This window comes from Rattus norvegicus, chromosome 3 (genome assembly GCF_021556685.1).
Source record: "Rattus norvegicus strain SHRSP/BbbUtx chromosome 3, alternate assembly SHRSP_T2T, whole genome shotgun sequence".
In the NCBI taxonomy this organism is placed as follows: domain Eukaryota; kingdom Metazoa; phylum Chordata; class Mammalia; order Rodentia; family Muridae; genus Rattus; species Rattus norvegicus.
In genome coordinates this window covers 157,178,116-157,196,913 of record NC_141536.1, presented here as the reverse complement: position 1 = coordinate 157,196,913, position 18,798 = coordinate 157,178,116, and the positions used below count along the sequence as shown (strand labels likewise).

At 49.5% G+C, this 18,798-nt stretch overlaps 1 protein-coding gene across 4 annotated transcripts in view; it reads left to right on the top strand.

Moving 5' to 3' along the window:
• The window catches only part of Atp9a (ATPase phospholipid transporting 9A), a 105,263-nt gene that overhangs the window by 44,317 nt on the left and 42,148 nt on the right, over window positions 1-18,798 (top strand). For all 4 annotated transcript variants that reach the window (NM_001427018.1, NM_032064.1, NM_001427017.1 and 1 more), the window contains 5 exon segments: window positions 5,743-5,801; window positions 7,186-7,237; window positions 7,759-7,853; window positions 14,177-14,257; window positions 15,157-15,232. In NM_001427018.1, the coding sequence (NP_001413947.1) occupies window positions 5,743-5,801; window positions 7,186-7,237; window positions 7,759-7,853; window positions 14,177-14,257; window positions 15,157-15,232 (363 nt within the window).

Here is an 18,798-nt window from a genome sequence, read left to right as displayed (position 1 = left end):
AAACCCCGAACATCTCACGTTAAAATGGTACGGTTAATCTTTTCATGTTTTTTTTTTTTTTTTTTTTTTTTTTTTTTTTTTTTTGGTTCTTTTCTTCGGAGCTGGGGACCGAACCCAGGGCCTTGCGCTTCCTAGGTAAGCGCTCTACCACTGAGCTAAATCCCCCGCCCCCACGGTTAATCTTTTCAAATTACACGAATGTATTTATTTCTTGTGCGTGTGGTTGTGGGCGTGCCCAGCACACCGTGGAAGGCAAAGAATCACTCGGAGTTCTCATCTTTCCCCACGGGTCCTCAGGAGCCCTGCTGCACTGCTGATTTCTCTCAAAAGCTACTTCCTGTTCCCAGGCCGTTAGCCTATATGTCTTTTGGGGATATTGTCAACTGGTAGATATATTTATTGAAATGTCTCTATAACTTACAACCTGAATATACTTAATAATATTTAAAATCAGTCGCTCTCTCTCTGTCTCTCTGTCTCTGTCTCTCTGTCTCTTTCTGTGTCTCTCTGTGTGTGTGTGTCTCTCTCTCTGTCTCTCTTGTCTCTCTCTCTGGTTCTTAACTGGTTTAAACAGAGGTACTTTATGACCAACCAACCTTGACTTGTTTTTCAAGTGAGTCTTTTCCTGGTTTGGAACTGCCACCATTTGAATATGAAAACTTCACCTTTAGGCCTCTGAACTCTGGCCCCCTCAGAGGTGTTTTGATGTCAGCCCCAGGAAATATACACACACACACACACACGAGTGGAATTTACAGCTTGTCACTGCCACAGTTAGATTAGAGAGTAATCCATTAGCCAGGGCGCCGAGGCCGGCCCACAACAGCAGCCCCTGCCCTGGGCTCATCATGAAAAATAGAATTGTAACTGGAGGTGTTCAGGGTCAGAAACCAGGCCCCTGCAGACCGGTGCCCTGGAATTTGTTTAAGGATGGTTTTCCCTCTTTGGGGGTGGGGGTGGTATGGACCATGTGCAGATCTCTCCGTCATTTACTTGCTTCAGTCCAGGGAAACATCTGGCGTCTCCCTGCCACAGAGACAGGCTGCTCTTATTCTGGGGCTGTCATCCATGAAGGGCCGCCTCAGCCCTGTCGGTTTGCTTATGAAAGGCTCGGGGGGGGGGGGGGGGCTTTGCTGTGGAAATAAACAGCTGTGCTCATTGGCTGTTTGTCCCCTGTTATACGCCGACTGGGAGCCTGCTGCCTTGAGTTGGTGAAAGTGGGTGGGGTGGATTTATCAGAAGCTGGTTAATGATCAGGACTGTGTCTGGAGAATTTTCCATGTCACTTTCGCAAGAATCTCACTCCAGCTTCTGTTGGGAGTCTCCAACAATACACTGAAGGAAAAAAAAAACCAAAAAAAAAAAAAAAACCAACAACAAAAAAAATCCAAACAAACAAAACTAGCCTGGGGCTGGCTAGCTGACTCAGTGAGTAAAGGGGCTTGCTGCCAATCCTGATGACTTGTGTTCAGCCCTAAGAGTCCACATGAAGGAGAAAGCCAGCACCTTTAAGTTGCCCTCTGACCTCTGCACACATGCTGTGGCACACAAGTACCTACAGATACGCACAATGAATAAATACATAATAAGTGTGTGTGTGTGGAGGAGTCTTAAGGCCTAGCGGTGGATGCTGGGTATAGGGTCCCAGAAGGGGAAAGGGTGGGTTCTGGGTCTTCACTTCTCAGGGTGAAGCTGAGGAAGCTTTGTCTCCTCTTGAGCCAGCTGTAGAACAGTCAGGGCTCAGAACAAAACACAGTGACGATCCCATGGTCAGATTTAAGAACTAAGAGCTGTGTGTGTGTGCTTGTGTATAATGTGTGTGTTGGTGTGTACATATGTATGTATATGTGTGTATGTAATGTGTGTGTAGTATGTATGTATTTGTGTGTTTGTATAATGTATGTGTATATGTATGTAATGTGTTTACATGTGTTTGTGTGTATGTGTATACTGTATGTGTATATATGTAATGTGGGTAGTGTGTGTGTATATATATGTGTGTTTGTGTGTAATGTGTGTGTTGATATGTATGTATGTGTGTAGTAATGTATTTGTGTTTGGGTATGTAATGTGTGTGTGGTATGTATTTGTGTGTTTATGCATATAATGTATGTATTTGTGTATGTGTGTAATGTGTGTGGTATGTATTTGTGTGTTTGTGTATATGTGTAATATGTATGTGTATATATATGTTTTTTGTGTGTGTTGGTGTATGTATATATTAGTGTGTATATGTGTGTGTTTGTGTGTGTGTTGGTGTGTGTATATATTAGTATGTATTTGTGTTTTGTGTATATAATGTATGTGTGTATATGTGTGTAATGTGTATGTACATGTGTGTGTATGTGTGTGTGTAATGTGTGTGTGTGTGTGTGTGTGTGTGTGTGTGTGTGTGTACCGAGGTTGGAGGACAACTTTTAGGAGTTACTTCTCTCCTACCATGTGGGTCCCTGGGATCAAACTCAGATCATGAGGCTTGGCAGCAGACACCTTTACTCACTGAGCCATCTTGCTGGCCCTCCAGTAAGGATCTTCAGCCCCTGCCCTGGCTGCTCTCATGCGTTGGGCTCCTGTTTCTCTGCCTCTCGTTCGTCCTCTGCTCCCCCTTGTGCTCTTCCTCTTGTCTCCCTCCTTCCTGGAAGGCAGTGCTCCACACTTGCTTAGGGGTTGTGGGTTCTAAATCGTCTCTGTCCCCGCCACTGAAGACTGCCGGCCTCTCTCCTCCTCCCTCAGTGCCTCATGAAATGGGACTGGTGAGGCCCTCGATGGATAGAGGCTCTTGCTGCCAAACAGGTTATGTCCTCTCTGCACAACTCATAGAGCAGAAGGGGAAAACCAGCTCCCGAAAGTTGTCATCTGCCTCCACACACATGTGCATGCACACACATGCACACACACACACACATGCACACATGCACACACACACATGCACACGCACACACACACCTCTGTCACCGCCACCCACCATGGATGAGGTGGGAAGGACACATTCAATGCTTGGCCCCAGTGCTGGTGTAACAGGTGCGGCTCTAGGGATCTCTTCGTTATGTATTTTTTGTTTTATTTTATTGGATGTTTTGCATTCATGTAAGTCTGTGCACCACATGTATGCAGTGCCTGTGGATGACAGGACAGTGTCAGATCCCCTCAAACTGGAGTTAACAGATGGGTAACCATGAGTTAACATGGTAGAGTTAGCAGATGGAGTTAGCCATGTGGGTACTGGGAATAAAACCATAGTCCTCTGGAAGAGCAGCCAGTTTCTTCATGGATGAGCCGTTTCTCCTATCTGGGGGTCACTTAAAGCTGCTGACCTGTGGCTCATTCTCCCCACCACCCCCTTGTGACAGTCCCTGGTTAAGCAATGCAGGTGACCCTCTGATCCACTTGAGTTCTTGCTGGCTGGGCCAGGTACAGTAGGCTCGCTTGCAGTGAAGGATTAACCTGCTGGGAAGACCTAGTAACTGCGGACATGCTGGGTTAAAGGGTTTGCTGAGGGTAGAGCAGATGGCCCGAGGGAGTTTAAATACACTGATCATAATTCAGGACTGGATGTGGAAGGAAAAGACTGTGGGGCTGGGCATTTAAAATTGTTCAGTTATATATATATATATATATATATATATATATATATATATATATAGTGTGTGTGTGTGTGTGTGTGTGTAAAAATATGTCTATATGTATTTGTCTCTAGTTGGGAAAACAGTCTACCTTGTGCTTATTGTAAAAAGAAAAGGTGGGAAGGGTTTAGAACTAGATCTCAATGTTGACAGAAGGAATCCCTGTCAAGCCTGTGAGAGCCTGTTCTCTGTCAAGCTCACAGATCCAGGGCGACGGTTTAGCAGGAAGTTAGGCTTAACCATTGGTGGCGAAGATCTGAACCCAGGTGTGGTCATTAAAGTTAGACCAGTGGCATATATCTGCTAATGACACAAAGACTGTAAATTTAAGTTTGGTAGAGTTGGGATGAGCTCCTGAGGAAGAGTTCACTGGAGCCGAGGGCAGGGCTTCAGATACCTGTGTGACACTGAGGCTTTGATACCGGAGTCCCAGCCCTAAGTCTGTAGTCCACCAGAGCGCTAAACCTCCCTGCCTGGTGTTGTTGGTGCCCCCTGGTGGAGGAGGAAGAGTGGGTCAGGCTAATTTCTCCATTTCAAATTCTCTTGGGCCCCATACCTGTAATTTCTTTATCTCTGGAATGGTCTAACCCTCAATCAGAGTTTTTTTTTGGCTTATTTTAAGATAGGATCTCACAATGTAGCCCAGGCTGGTCTTGAAACTCACTAAGATTCTCTGCCTCCTGACTCCCAAGGGCTGGTATTAAAAAGCTGGCAACCACCATTCATGGCCTCAAAGAAAGGAAAAAAGAAAAAGCAGTTCGTGTGTGTACGCGTGTGCGTGTGTGTGGGTGTGCGCGCAGGTACCATGACAACTTGAAGGAACTGGTTCTCCTTCTATCTTGTGTATCTGGATCTGGAACTCAAGTGGTGTAGCGGGGAGCCTCAGTGATACATTGTTTCTGCTCTGTGCCGCAGTGTTCTTGCTGTTGGCTTTCAGTGCTTACTCTTGTATTAAACAGGGTCAGGCTTGATCTTGCCCTCCTCCCAGCAATACCACATAGCTATTTGGGGTCCTCCGTGTTGCATCAGGGTTTAGAAGTTTTGTAGAGGAGAATTCCAGATAGTGTTTGGGGAGTGTACACAGGAGGTGAGCTCCAGATGATATTTGGGGAGTGTGCGCAGGAGGCGAGCTCTGGTTAGTGTTTGGGGAGTGTGTGCAGGAGGACCGCAGGTTCTGCTCTCACTGCTGGATTCTCCTGAGACAGGGTCTTGCTGAACCTGGAGCTTAGTGAGGTAGCTAAGCTGGCTTGGTGAGCAAGTCCTGGTTCAGCTTGCTGGCTGATGACAGCTGGAACTCCTGGCTCTGCTGTCTCTCCGCGCTGGGGTTACAGGCAAAGGAGGGTAATACCTGCTTTTTGTTGTTGTTGTTGTTTCCCTGTGGAGTCCTGGCTGTCCTGGAACTCCCTCTCTAGACCAGGCTAACCTCGAGCACAGAGATCCACCTGCCTCTAGCTCCTAAATGCTGGGATTAAAGGTGTGCAGCACCAGGCTTCATGCCTGGCTTAGGCTTTGTGTGTGTGTGTGTGTGTGTGTATGTGTGTGTGTGTGTGTGTGTGTGTGTGTGTGTGTGTGTGTGACAGAGACACAGAGACAGAGACAGACAGAGACAGGGACAGAGATTTACAGGTGATGGAAGAGGCCAAAGAGGACACCAGATCCCCCTGGAGCTGGGATGACTGGTGGTAGGGAGTGAACTTGACCTTTGAGGGAACAGCAACTGCTCTGAGTGGCAGATGTCTTTCTAGCTTTTATGTGGGTTCTGGGGATGGAATTCAGGTCCTCATGTCTGTGTGACAAGGACTCTACCCACTGAGCTGTCTCCTCAGTCATGTACATTTTATCTTGATGATTTATGTAACTTATTGGTAAATAATAATTGTACTCCATTACTGGTTGATTTAGAAATGGTAGTTATGGCGGGGGCAGCCCAGTTTTCCTCAAGAGCCTTAGTTCTCCTGGTGCATTGTTAAAGCGGAGACCAGGCTTCCAGAAGCCACTGCAGCCGCAGGGAGACTTCCTCCTAGCGAGACAGAGGAGGGATGTGGGCACTCGCGTGCTTTGCTGCCTAGTAGAATCTAAATGGTCCAAGACAGTGATGTGTTGGTCTGTTGCTTTGCAGGGACCGTGAAGGTGAAGAGTTCAAACATCCAGGTGGGAGATCTCATCCTTGTGGAAAAGGTGAGTTGAACCTGGAAACTTCTCAGGGGCTGGGCATTAGTGGGAGCTGGAGCATTGGAAGTGGGAGAGACAAACACAGAAAGATTTCCCGAAGGTACCCGTGTGCTGGGATGGTTTTGGTTTTCTGCTCCGTGCCCCCCCCCCTTAATGATGATGTCTTTTCTATAAGACAGCTTGTCACATTGACACTTAAAAATATTTATTGAACTCGCCTTTAACTGTCACACTGTCAACCTGTGTGTCCTGACTCACGGGGTCTGCCAGCCATTTTATGGGGAGCAGGGGCAGAGAGTGGTAAAATGTCTGTGTTAACGTTTGTCACTTGAAGAGACACTGACAGTCTGCATTTGGAAGGTGAGAGGTTTGGGGGTGGGGTCTGGGTAGTCTGGAGACCATATTTGGTCAGCAAAAAAAAAAAAAAAAAACCGGTCTTACCCCATTTCTGTTGGAGTTGAATGGTGCCGATTCGATAGATGGTTAAGTCCAAGCACTCAAGGTCAACTTGAGAGAACCTGGAGTGCGTGCGGACAGAGCCCCTCTGTCATATTCCTTCCTAGCACAGAGGCATAGGCTGCTGCTGCCCCACCCCCATGTTTTTAATTATATTTATTTATTTATTACATGTTTCTGAAATGAGGTCTCACTGTGTAAACCAAGGAACTTACAGATCCGCCTGCCTCTGTGGGGATTAAAGGCCTACACATCACACCTGACCTTAGTTACTGTTCACAACTTTACTTCCTGACATCCTGCTGCAAGCCAAACAAGAGGACAGGGCCATGGGGTTAGTCACTAAAGTGATGGCCACACCAGAATGGGGACTTGAAGTTTGTGTGAAAAGATCCCAGCACTGGGGAAGAAGAAGCAGGTGGATCCCTGGGTGCCATAGCAGGTTTTAGGCCAGTGACAGATCACATCTCCAAAACCCCCCAAAAAGACAAAAGGCAAACAACAGCAACAAAACCCCAAGGACATCTGTCCTCCATGCATGCACACGCACATGCACACGCACACACGAGCACATACTCACATGTGCACACACGAGAGAGAGGAGAAAAGCCAGCTGTGGAGGGGGCAGAGGCAGTAGAGGGTGCTTGCAGGTCTGCCTTCCGTGCATGTAGATGGGGGTGAGGGCTGGCCTGGGGGTGGCTCTGGCTGCAGGTTCCAGAGCTGAAGGCAGGGTTCAGGAACCCCAGGAACAGGCATTCTTTTTAATAGATGACTCGTTATTGGGTCATTAGTAAAGGGCTAAGAGCGAGCAAGGTCCTGCCAATTGCAGACAAAGCAGCCCTCTGCCTAGCCATGACTGAGGCCTAAAAGAACAGTGGACAGGGGGGACCCTGCCTGTGGCTGTCAAAATAACCAGTTTCCTTTCCTTTCCCAGAACCAGCGGGTGCCTGCTGACATGATCTTCCTGAGGACATCAGAGAAAAACGGTAAGCTCATGACAGGAAGGATCACAGGGTAGATGTCATTGTGGGGCCTCACAGGCGAACGGGAACATCTCTGTAGACGGGTTCTTCCCAACTCAGAGTGTTTGGGGGTGCTTGTAGGCCCATGAATTTCGGTCATCAAAGCCAGAAAAATTGCCTGGGTATGGTGTCATACGGTTCAATCCCACACTTGGAGGCAGAGTCTGGGAGTTCGAGGCCAGACTCTACGTAGCAAGTCCAGGTCATTGGGGACCTACAGTGAGACCACGTCTCAAGCCAAAACCTCAAACTTAGAATAACGTGAAGGGCCTAACCCTATCTTACAGGGAGTGAGTGGTTGAGAGGATTTGAATCCAGACCTCGTAGAGGGGGTGGGAAGCAGAGATTTATTTGCCCTTGGAGTCGCTGGTCATTGGCGGGCCATTTCTCCAAGGACTACAGCAGGCACTGCCCAGAGCTGCTGAGGGAATCCCAGCTCCACAGCTGAACTGCAGACGTCAGACATTGCCCCAATCTCTCCACAGGGTCCTGCTTCTTGCGCACGGATCAGCTGGATGGAGAGACAGACTGGAAGCTTCGGCTCCCCGTGGCCTGCACACAGAGGCTCCCCACAGCTGCGGTGAGTAGCGTTTCTAAGAACCGTATGCTGGCCACGAGATCACAGCCTGGTTCTCACACTCAGATGTACCTGGAGGTCAGGCAGGGGTGCGGTGGTGGCGGCGGCGGCGGTGGTGGTGGTAGCATGTGAAGTGGGGCTGGAGGGGAACTGGAGAACCTGGAGCCCCTGTTGATTCCACTTACCTGGTTGTACCAAAGGCCACCCCATCCCCACAGGAGGAGTGAACACTTCTGAGAGTGACCTTGCCAGTTTGCTGGGTTGTAAGGAAAGGCCTTTCCTTTTGCTAAGAGTGTCTATATCAGGGCCGGAAAGATGGCTCAGAGGTTGAGAGCACTGACTGATCTTCCAGAGGTCCTGAGTTCGATTCCTAGCAACCACATGGTGGCTCACAACCGTCTGTAATGGGATCTGTTGCCCTCTTCTGGTGTGTCTGAAGATGGCTACAGTTTAGTCACATATATTTTAAAAAAAAGTTTATCAGTGGTTCTCAGCCTTCCTGATACTGCGACCTTTAATACAGTTCCTCATGCTGTGGTGACCCCCAGCCATAAGATTACTTCGTTGCTACTTTATAACTAATTTTGCTACTGTTATAAATCGTAAATGTAAGTATCTGATATTCAGGAAACCTTATACACAACCCCTAAAGAGGTCTCGCAGGTTGAGGTTAAGGATTAGGAGGTGTGGCCTTATTGGAGTGGCATGGCCTTGTTGGAGAAGCCCAATCTCTCTCAGCCTCCGTGGGTTGGGATGAGATATGGCTCCCAGCTGTCTCTCCATTACCATGTGTGCCAATGTCCCCACCTCTTCCCCCCAGCTAAGTGCTGCTTTCATTTTATAAGATCTGCCTTGGTCATGGTCATGGTGTCTCTTCACAGCAACAGAACACTGACCAAGACGCAGCAGACTTGCCGTTGCCCTCAGCCCCGTGCGCCATTTCTCCTCTGACCTCAGTGGCTCCCCCACCCCCACCCCCTCCCCCTTGCTCAAGTGTGTGGCCGCCTTAGATTGTAGTTTCCTCTAGGAGAGATGCCCTTTCCCAGGGGTTATCGTGGCAGGCCCAGCACACAGGCTCCGTGCACAGGTGTCTCCTAACCTATGTGTGCCTGTGTTGATTTTGGGTTTACCTAGTATTGTTTTTTTTTCTTCCTTTGTTTTTAATTTTTTTTGCCTGTATACACACACGTGTGCGAGCGTGCATGCCCACATGCCACAGCACATGTGTAGAGGTCATAGGAGGACTTGTGGAGTCAATTGTCATTTTCTACCGTGCGGGTCCTAGGGCCCAAACTCACGTTGTTGGGATGGACCGCAGGCGCCTTTACGTACTGAGCCTTCTCACTGCTCCATGCCAAATGCAGTGTAACCGTTCAGAGACCAGCTTTCCCGAGCATCGGGAATGGCTAAGTGGAACGCTACTCTTGCTGGTCTCAGAGCGGAGAGGAGGGACAGGTGCCTCATCTCAGTGATGTCACCAAGAAGATAAACGTGTCCTCCACACTCACTGGTCACAAATGTCCGTATTCAGTTCATTTTAAATGAGAAACGCCAGAGTGAGTTTCTGGCTGTGCTCCAAGAGCCCGGGCAGCCTCCCTGCCTGTGAGAGGGTGATCTGTTTCCTGGTAGGAGTTCCCTGGAGAAAGGAACCCGATCCTTGGAGTGACCGGGAGTTTTGGTGCCAGGGTCGGAAGTAAAGATGGCAGGCAGTGTTCTGGAGCCTCAGATCGAGGCGCTTCCCGGTTTCGTAGACATTACTTTGCCCTTTTTCTGGCCCAGGCCTGCTCTGGGGACATTAAAAACAGATAAGATGCTGTTGGCTCTGGCTTCAGGAGGCAGTAATCGCCTTATGGTGCCTGGGGAATCGAGGAGCAGTGGTCTACTGTTCCGTTTTATTTTTAAGAGTGAAAAGAATTCTATCAGGAGTGAAGAAATCCGGCAGGGCCAGTCTCCCCAGCAACTCACCAGTCTATTCCTGATTAAAAACCGAACGGAACCTAGGCAGGCCGAGGGGAGCAGTGAGAAGAAGCCCTGCTCTGTAGCCTCTCCCAGACACCCTGTCTTCTCTCCAGAGGGGATTCTGTGAAGCGGTGCTGATCTTCCCAGGTCTTTCTTAGTGCTTAGGGATGTGTGCCTTAGGACCTGTGGGTCCCTTCCCAGCTCAGAGTACAAGGAGCTCTCTAGGTTTCTTCTTATCAGTCCTGGGACCCACGGTGTCTCCTGGCTGGGGCAGCCTGCCCAAAGGTTTGAGGGGCTACCAGACCCTTCCAGTTGCTGTTTGCCGTCCCCAGTCCTCTTAAAGCCTGGTTGTTTTGGAATTATTTACTTTCTCTTTTCTTTTTCTCTCCTTTTCTTTTCTCTTCTCTTCTTTTCTTTTCTTTTCTTTTCCTTTCTTCTCTTTTCTGCTTTAAGTCAGGATTGTAATTTGTAGTGCAGGCCAGCCTCAAACTCTTGACCCTTCTGTCTTTGCCTCAGCCTCCTAAGTGCCGGCATGCCCAGTCTTAAATCATTCAAATTGTCACAGAGATCACTAAAAAGTTATTATTAGTGTTTTACGTTTGTATAATCCGGCAAGACTGTCACAAGGCATCAATTTCCTTTACACGTGTGTGCACTCGGCAGGCTCAGGCCAGTATTAGGGACTGTGTTCACTGGGCAGGCATGGCCAGTATTAGGAATCATGTTCAGGGCCCTGAAGATTTTAGCCTGGTGCTCTGTCCCTGAGCTGCATCCACAGACCTCTTATAACTCCGTAGCTCGGTTTGCTTAGTTCTCTGTCTCTCAGCTGAGCCCAGTGTCTCCCATGTGCTAGGTGACTACACTGGGCTGTATTCCACGTGTGTTGTTTAGCATAAGGTGGCTTGGGCTGGGATTGTCATTAAGGAGTGGACTGCTCGTCTGGAATGCACGAAGCCCTGGGTTCGATTCCCAGCACCACATACAGTAGGCATGGTGACCCACTTCTCAAATCTCAGCACACAGGAGGTAGAGGTAGGAAGATCAGGAGTTCAAGGTCATCCTTGGCCTAAATAGTGAGTTGAGGGTCAGCCTGGGCTATGTAAGGTCCTGTCTGTAAATCTATAAACAAACAAATCAATACCTTTTCAGTAGGAGAACTCTTGTTTCCCTTCCCCTATATACCATTTATGTGTCCCCTTGAAATAGCAAGTGGGGGCGGGTAGGAAGAAGCTTTCCAAGGGGTGAGAGTCAGGGTAGCCCTGAGCAGAGTGCTTGCATATGTATATGCCTCAGACCTGGTCCTCAGCACCACAAAACCAGAAAAATTAAAGAAGTATCTGTCAGAGGTCACGCTGGGGGACCCCAGAGCAGCTCCTGGCAGGAGCCATGATTTGTAGGCAACACAACCACTGTGCCTTGCCTGGCCCGTAGAGGACCTAGCGGGTGGCCTCAGCCTGCAAGAGCCTGGCTCTTGGTCTGGTTTAAAGATTTTTGTTAAAATGAAGAAGTTAGCCAGTGAGATGATTCAGCAGGTAAAGGACTTGCTGCTAAGCCTAATGACCTGAGCTCAATCTAGGGACCCACAGGGTAGGGAGAGAGAGCTGCCCTCTGACCTCCACGTGTGCACCTGGTACACACATGCTCTCACAGAGGTGAGAGGGAGGAGGAGAGGGAGAAGCCACATCAGATGAATACGTGTGAGGGACAGCTGGGCACAATGATGACCGTAAGGGCCACCAGGGCAGGTGTGGGACCCAGCCCTTTCTACATCTTATTTTAATGTACTCTGGGCTGCAGTGCTGGCTCTGGGCACACGACAGGGACAGAGGCCCGGGCCAAGTGTTATAGCGATGGCTCTGTGAAGGAGCTGAGATTCTGGCTTGCACCAAGTCTGCAGGGCCATAGCTGGGATGGGCAGCTGACTGATCGCTGAGAGCGAGGCTACAGGAACAGTCAGTGATGGTGGCTGAGTGTGCGAGGCTGTACCTGTGGCTAGTGGGTGCCTGACCAAGGCCAGGAACTTGAGTTCTCAGAGCAGATCTCAGCAGCGAAAGCTTGAGACAATGAGTTTAAAATAAATCCCCAGCAGGCAGGCAAGATGGCTCAGTGGTAAGGTGCTTGCTGTCATTCTTTACATCCCTAGGGTCCAAAGAGAGACTCATTTCCTACAGGCGGTCACTGTGTGTATGCGTGTGTGTCTCTGTGTGTGTGTATGTAGACAGACAGATAGACAGACATGGACAGATGGATGGACATGTAAAATTACCTTTTAATTTGCTCGAAGTAAATGCCATCTTGGAGGCTTACTGCCTCCATCCCAGACCTAGTCCTGGAGACTTCTAGCCTCCACACAATCTTATCTAGGCCTAGAATGTTTTCTGCCTCTGAACTGAATATGCTCACCCTTTCTAGCCTTTCTGAACTCTGTCTAGCTGGGTCAACTCAGCTGTCCTGGCTCAAACTCTTTTCCAAGCTGACTGATTCAACCTGGCTTCTCTCAGTTTCTTACTGAATTGCTCTGCTTGGCCTCATACTAACCCTGGCAATCTGTTCTAATTCTGACTCCTCATTCTCTGGTTGAAGAGGGCTTCTTCTCTCTTCTCCCTCTCTGCACCTGTCCTCTCCTCCTGAGAGTCGGGCACATCCTATTCTGTCAGATCTTTCTCTGATTGAGTGGTCACTTTGCCACTCAATTTGACATCACTTTCAAACATGGGTGCTTCCTTCTACAAACTAACTTTACCTTCATTCAGACACAGGGATTAAAGTGTGTGCAAGGGCTGAGCCACACCGAAAAACACTGAACACCACAGCAACAAACCGTAAAAAACACAGATAATACAGTAAATAACACAGTCGCAGTGTTTTCAAATATCCAGCAACACAGAGACAGACAGGCAGGCAGGCAGACAGACAGACATGTCCCATCTGGAGATGCACTTACAAAATAAGGAGAATAGATCTAATAAACTCCCTCTTCCTATGGAGAATGGCTACTTCTGGCCTTCCCCATCACCTTTTCCTGTCCCCCCCACACCCCGGTCCCCGTATTCTTTGTTTTCAAGGGGCAGAACTGCCCTCCCCATCCTTATAGTCTCACCCAGCTGCCTTCTCCATGCTGCAGCTCTCCCGCCACTCGCCTTTCTCATCCTGTTTCTTACAGGAAGTTGAGTCCTTGTTTGTCTGAAAAAAAAAAAAAGTAAAACACACATAATACGGAATTTACCTTGGGGGCCGGAGAGATGGGTCAGCCACTGAGAGCTCCTGCTGCTTCCCAGAGGACTCGAGTTCAGTTCCTAGAAACCTTCTTTCGGCCCCTGTAGGCATGCATACATGGTGTACACACATGCACATGTGCATGTGCACACACACACACACACACACACACACACACATACACAAACACATTTCTCCTCTCTCTTTAAAATTTACCATCTTAACCCGTATATAAGGACATTAGACACATTCCCATTACTGAGGAAACGTGACAGCGTCCCATCCATCTCCAAAGACTCTTGATGTCCTTCCGCTCCAGCCTTTGGCGCCATTGCTTCTGTCTCTGACTACTCTAGAGACCCCCATGCGACTGGAATCATGTGCTGTCTTTTGTGTGAGAGTGTGTGACACTGGCTTATTTCGCTCAGGGCGGTGTGCTCAAGGTTCACCTAGTGTGCAGCCTGCTGCAGGGTCACTTCCTTGTTTGGAGTGCCATGTACAGAGAGGGTGTCCAACGTTTGTTTATCCACTCCTCCGTGACAGACATTGGGTTGTTCTGTCCCTCTCAGAGGTCATGAGTAATACACAGGGGTGAGCACCCGTCTCTCTGAGGGCCTGCCTTTGGTTCTTTTGGTGGTGCACCGAGGAATGGAGTTCCGGGAGCCTGTGGTAACTTTCTGTGGAATACCTTGTGGAAGCCCAGGCTGTTGCCCACACAGGCGGTGCTGTCTCTCTGCGTCCTTGCCAGCACTTGTTATTTTCTGTCTGGTTTTAGTCACCATCATAAAGGATGTGAGGCTCTCAAGTCCTTCTCAGACCTCACACAGGAGCTGCTTACTGTCCTCTTGTTGAAGGGAGCGGTGGTTCCGCTGGGATGAGACACCACGAAGGTCAGGGGTTGAGCCGCCTAAGTCCTCGGCCCTGGCTGCTCACTGCAATGTAACCGGGGCTGGGTAGGTGAGGTCATCAGATGTCTGCACAGGGAATGTGGGGTTTGTACGAGGTAACTCCTACACTGGCCCAAGGGAGGGTTTTCTCACTTCCGGTGCTCTGTAGCATGAGCGCCTTTTTGGGAAATGCAATATGTTTGCTTTTGAAATCTTGGCTCCTGGCTACTGTTTTTAATGATGTGTTTTTTTCCTCCGGAACAGGACCTCCTGCAGATTCGGTCGTATGTGTACGCTGAAGAGCCCAACATCGACATTCACAACTTCCTGGGGACCTTCACCAGGGTGAGTGGAGCTGACAGTGCGCAAGGCTGCACAGTGCTGTATCTGTCTGAGGTTTCTTACCAGACCTTGAAGTCTGACAGTGGCTTCTCTGTGGGGACTGCACAGCTGGAGTGCTCTCCTGGCTCTGAGCCTGAGTTCTCTGATGGCAGCAGGTGTTGCCTGCCATCTGCTTCAGCGCTTATGTCTAAACACAGCCCCTGTCTTCTCCAGATGGGCAGGTCCTCTTCTGTCCTGCAGATCCTCTGTGCTAGCAGTGTATTAGCATGTCCCTACAAGCCCAGTACTCAGGAGGCTGAGGCAGGAGGACCGCTGTGAGTTCATAGCCAGCCTGTCACAACAGATCACAAAGAAACCAAGCCCCGTGTTCTGTGCCAGCTTTGAATTTAAACTGTTTGCAAGTCTTTGATAACAGAAAGTAAATTTGAATTTGCTATCTTTTAGAATATAAATATTCTAAATATTAAAATTTGGAACAAAAGCTAAATGGCCTATGTTCTTTTTTTGAAGCAGGGTTTCACTGTGTAGCCCTGCAACTTGCTCTGTAGACCAGGCTGCCCTCAAACTCACAGAGATCTTCCTGCCTCTGTCGTCAAAGTTGCACCAACACTCTTGGCAAAAATAAATCTTGTGTGTGTGTCGTGTGTCTCGTGTGTGTGTGTGTGTTACTTGTGTGATGCTAAAGATGGAGCCCAGGGCCTTGTGTATGCTGGACAAGCCTCTGTGACCCCTGATAGCTCTAAACCAAACCCTCCACTTAGTGGAAAGGATTTGTGCACCATTGGGCATTGAGTACTATCGGGCATTGAACACCGGGGGAGGTTGATGTCTTTGGGGGTCCCCGACCTCATCCCCGCGGAAAGTGAGGGATGACTCAGCGAATGTGTGTTTGGTCTTTTCAGGAAGACAGTGACCCTCCGATCAGCGAGAGCCTGAGCATCGAGAACACGCTGTGGGCCGGCACCGTCATAGCCTCAGGTAAGACCTGGCCAAGCAGTGTGGGAGCAGTTTGATCAGGGACGACAGTCCTTCTGGAATTCGATTCGTGACCTGTCATCTGGGAAAATGAGCTGTCCGTCAAATGGAGTTTCCCACTTGGTCCAGCATTTCCGGGGCCCTGAGGTGACATCTGACCGTGTCTTAGCATGGCCCATGGCCTTCTAAAGCATCCACTTGGGAAAGGCTCATAATCGTCACTTCGGTTGACGTCCTAGTACCAGATATTGAAGCGGTGTGGGTCTTCTGGTTGGAAGCCGTGTCCGAGGAGACTGTTCTCTTCTCCACCCTGGGATAGAGGCAGGAGAGTGCTGGGAAGGCTAGGTCTTTGTGTTGAAAACACCAGAGGAAGGTTGTATTAGCACCACAGTCTGCAAGGCCCTTGGATTTCCTGAAGTAGAGATTGGTCCTGAAGAGTCTGTCCTCCTGGGCCTCCTAGGCCTGGCCTCAGTGTCCTGGGCTTCACAGGACATGCAGCAGCCCATGTCCTCCCTGCCTGCCCCCACCCCATCCCCCTTCCCCCAGGAGCCCCCCCAGGCCCTTGTTTTGCTCCCGTGATCCTAAGAGGCCTCTGCTTTGAAGCTGTTGGTGGATCCTTGTGACCCTGAGATGTTTTTATGCTTTGATGATTGAACTGATTAAGTTTAAGATTCTCTTTCCTTTGCAGTTTTTATTTACATGAATTGTGGATATGTGAGCAAAACGGTATCCACCCTCTTGGAGCTGAGTCACAGGCAGTTAGAGCCACCTGAGGGGGCGCTGGGAACAGAACTCAGGTCCTTTGCATGAGAGGCAGTCTTAACCCCTGAGCATCTCTGCAGCCCGACGCTCTGTTTCTATCCTTAACAACAGTAGCTCTCCTGGCCATGGCTGGAGCTTACCAGTTCAAGCCTAGCTTGGGCTACAGTGAACCCCCTCTCCTTTTTCTTTTTAGGACATTTATTATGTGTTATGTATACAGTATTCTGCCTGCGTGCCAGAAGAGGGCACCAGATCCCATTATAGATGATGTGAGCCACCACGTGGTTGCTGGGACTTGAACTCAGGACCTCTGGAAGAGCAGTCAGAGCTCTCAACCTCTGAGCCAACTCTCCAGCCCTCCCCTCCCCTCCCCTCCCCTCCCGCCCTTGTCTTTAAAAATAAAACCAAGGTCAGACTTGTTGGCCCAGATTATCAATTCCAGCACTCAGGAGTCAGAGGCAAGGGGATCTCTGTCAATTGGAGGCCAGCCTGGTGTGCATTCTAGGACAGCCAGTGCAAAAATCACAAAACAAAACAAAAAACCGCAACAAATGTTGCCATTTCCAGAGCTGCCTGGGGGTTCAGCCATCTTTGTTTCTGCACAGTTTTCCTCATAGTCCTTATATTTTTCTTACTCATTTCTTCAAATTCCTTTTTTCTTTTTTCTTGTTTTTAAAAAGACACTTGCTAGGTGAGGCCAGAAGAGGGCGTCAGATTCTCTGGGTCTGGGAATTGCAGATGGTTGTGAGCCGCCATGTTGGTGCTGGGAATTGAATTAGGAGCAGCGTGCTCCACACTGGTAATGTTATGGAGGTCAGAGGCAGCTCAGGGCTTCTCCTTTTACTGTGTGGTTCCTGGATCCATCGCAGGTGGGCAGAGTGACAGTCTAGCATGCCCCCCTCCCGTCCCCCCCCCCCACTCTGCAGGCCTTTGTTGAGTTTCTGTTGCCTGGAGACAGTCAGTGTCATAGACTTTTTATAGAGCAGCCACTTTACAGAGCTCTGCTGCTATTCTCTAGTCCTGGTTTTACAAAATGAAATAAAGACATCTAATGGACCATGGAACTGAATCTCAGAGTGGGCAAACCTCTTGCTCAGGGTCACACAGCCTTGGAGCGCCATCTCCCGGGAAGAGTGTAGACACACTGGGATCTTGGAGACAGATTCAAGCAGTTCATGGGACCTCGTGATCTGTTCTTTTTGTTGATGGGGAAGAGAGAGCAGGCAGGCATTCTCTGCTCTAGTGTACTGCCTGCCGGGCCTTCAGCAGGCGAATGTTTAGAGTGAGTATTAACTGGGCATTTCCCAGGTTCCTCATCAGCCTCAGTTTTCCTGTATGCCACCCGGTAGACAATTGTGTTCAGGTTGTGGCGTGAACACAGAATTGAACGCAGGCCGTTTCCCTGTGGCGCTGGACTCAGCCTGCAAGGGAGTCTCTTACTGTGTCCCTTGTAGAACCCCTGCCCCGATGCTGCCTAGCCCACTGTTACCCAGTGCCAGTTTAAAGACTAGGAAAGCTCGCCAGGTTGCACCGAATGTCCAGCTGCCTTAGTTACCATCCATCTGCAGAGGATACAGTTGCCATGGCAATCTGATATTTGCTGCCAGGCGATGGAAAGCACCGGGGAGTCTTAGGGCTGTGCAGCTCGTGTGTTTCAGAGCCCCGAGTTCTAGCTTGTTGCTTCACAGACTGGATAACAAAGGGCTGGCTTGTGGGTTGTCTCCTGAGTCTGTGGTGTGATCTTGTCTTGGCACGTGACCAGCACACAGTCACTCGCGGGCTCTATGCCCTGTGTCTGATAATGCCCACCTGGTCTGCAAGCTGGCTCATGCGCTCTGACCCCAGATCCATGCATGCTGGGATATTTTGTAGCAATGCTGAGTTACTGTGGCTATTTCAGACCTTCCCTCTGGGAGCTTGGCATGTGTCTGGTTTTGTGAAATAAAAGGGATACAAAATAACCCAGGAACCAGGCAGGATCACTGCCTTCTGGAAACTCAGTGGAGCAAGGGTAGGCTGAGGGGATCAGCAGGACTACTGACTGCGGGCTACAGGGAGAGCAAGAAGCAGGAAGAGAAAGAGAGGACACAGAAAGAGGCCAGAAATTGGATCGTGTGCAGGGCACACGTGAGAGGGTTGTGTGGAACAGCCATGCCGCTAGAGCCATGGTCTCAGTGGTGGACATGTGGCTCTGTCAGCAGAGTGCTTTCGTAGCAAACATGAGGACCTGGGTTTGATCCCCAGCACCACATACAACAGATGTGGTGTGCACACCTGTGATCCCAGCACTTGGGAGTAGAGGAAAGAAGATTGGAGGTTCAGGGTCATCCTTAGCTATCGAGTGAGTTTGAGGGCAGCCTGAACTACATGGGATCTTATCTCTAAAACAGAAACTCTTTAATAAAAAGATGATGGCTGACTTGCTCTGGAAGGCATGCTGGGGACCAGATGGGGCACAGCAGTGGCCTCCTAACTGTGCCTCTCCCTTGGGTCATAGCCACACAGAGCAGGGGTTCCAGTCTGTTGGAACAGAACTTTGGTGCCAAGCTCATGGAATTGCTGGGTGATTGGAGTCATGCTAGTGACACCCCCCATAACTGGCTGGAATAGGGGTACACCCTTTGGGTGCTGCACCTTTTTAACGTCCTTTCCCTTGGGCTTGGGTGTCCAGGCAGGGGGACATTGTGTAGGATAGGAGGAGCCACCTCAGCTTGGCTCAGGCTGAGATCCTGATGTCTAACCACCTGCTCCAGCAGCAGGCTGAGGGTGGGGTGCCCTCCTTCCCCAAAGAAAGCCATCTGCTGAGC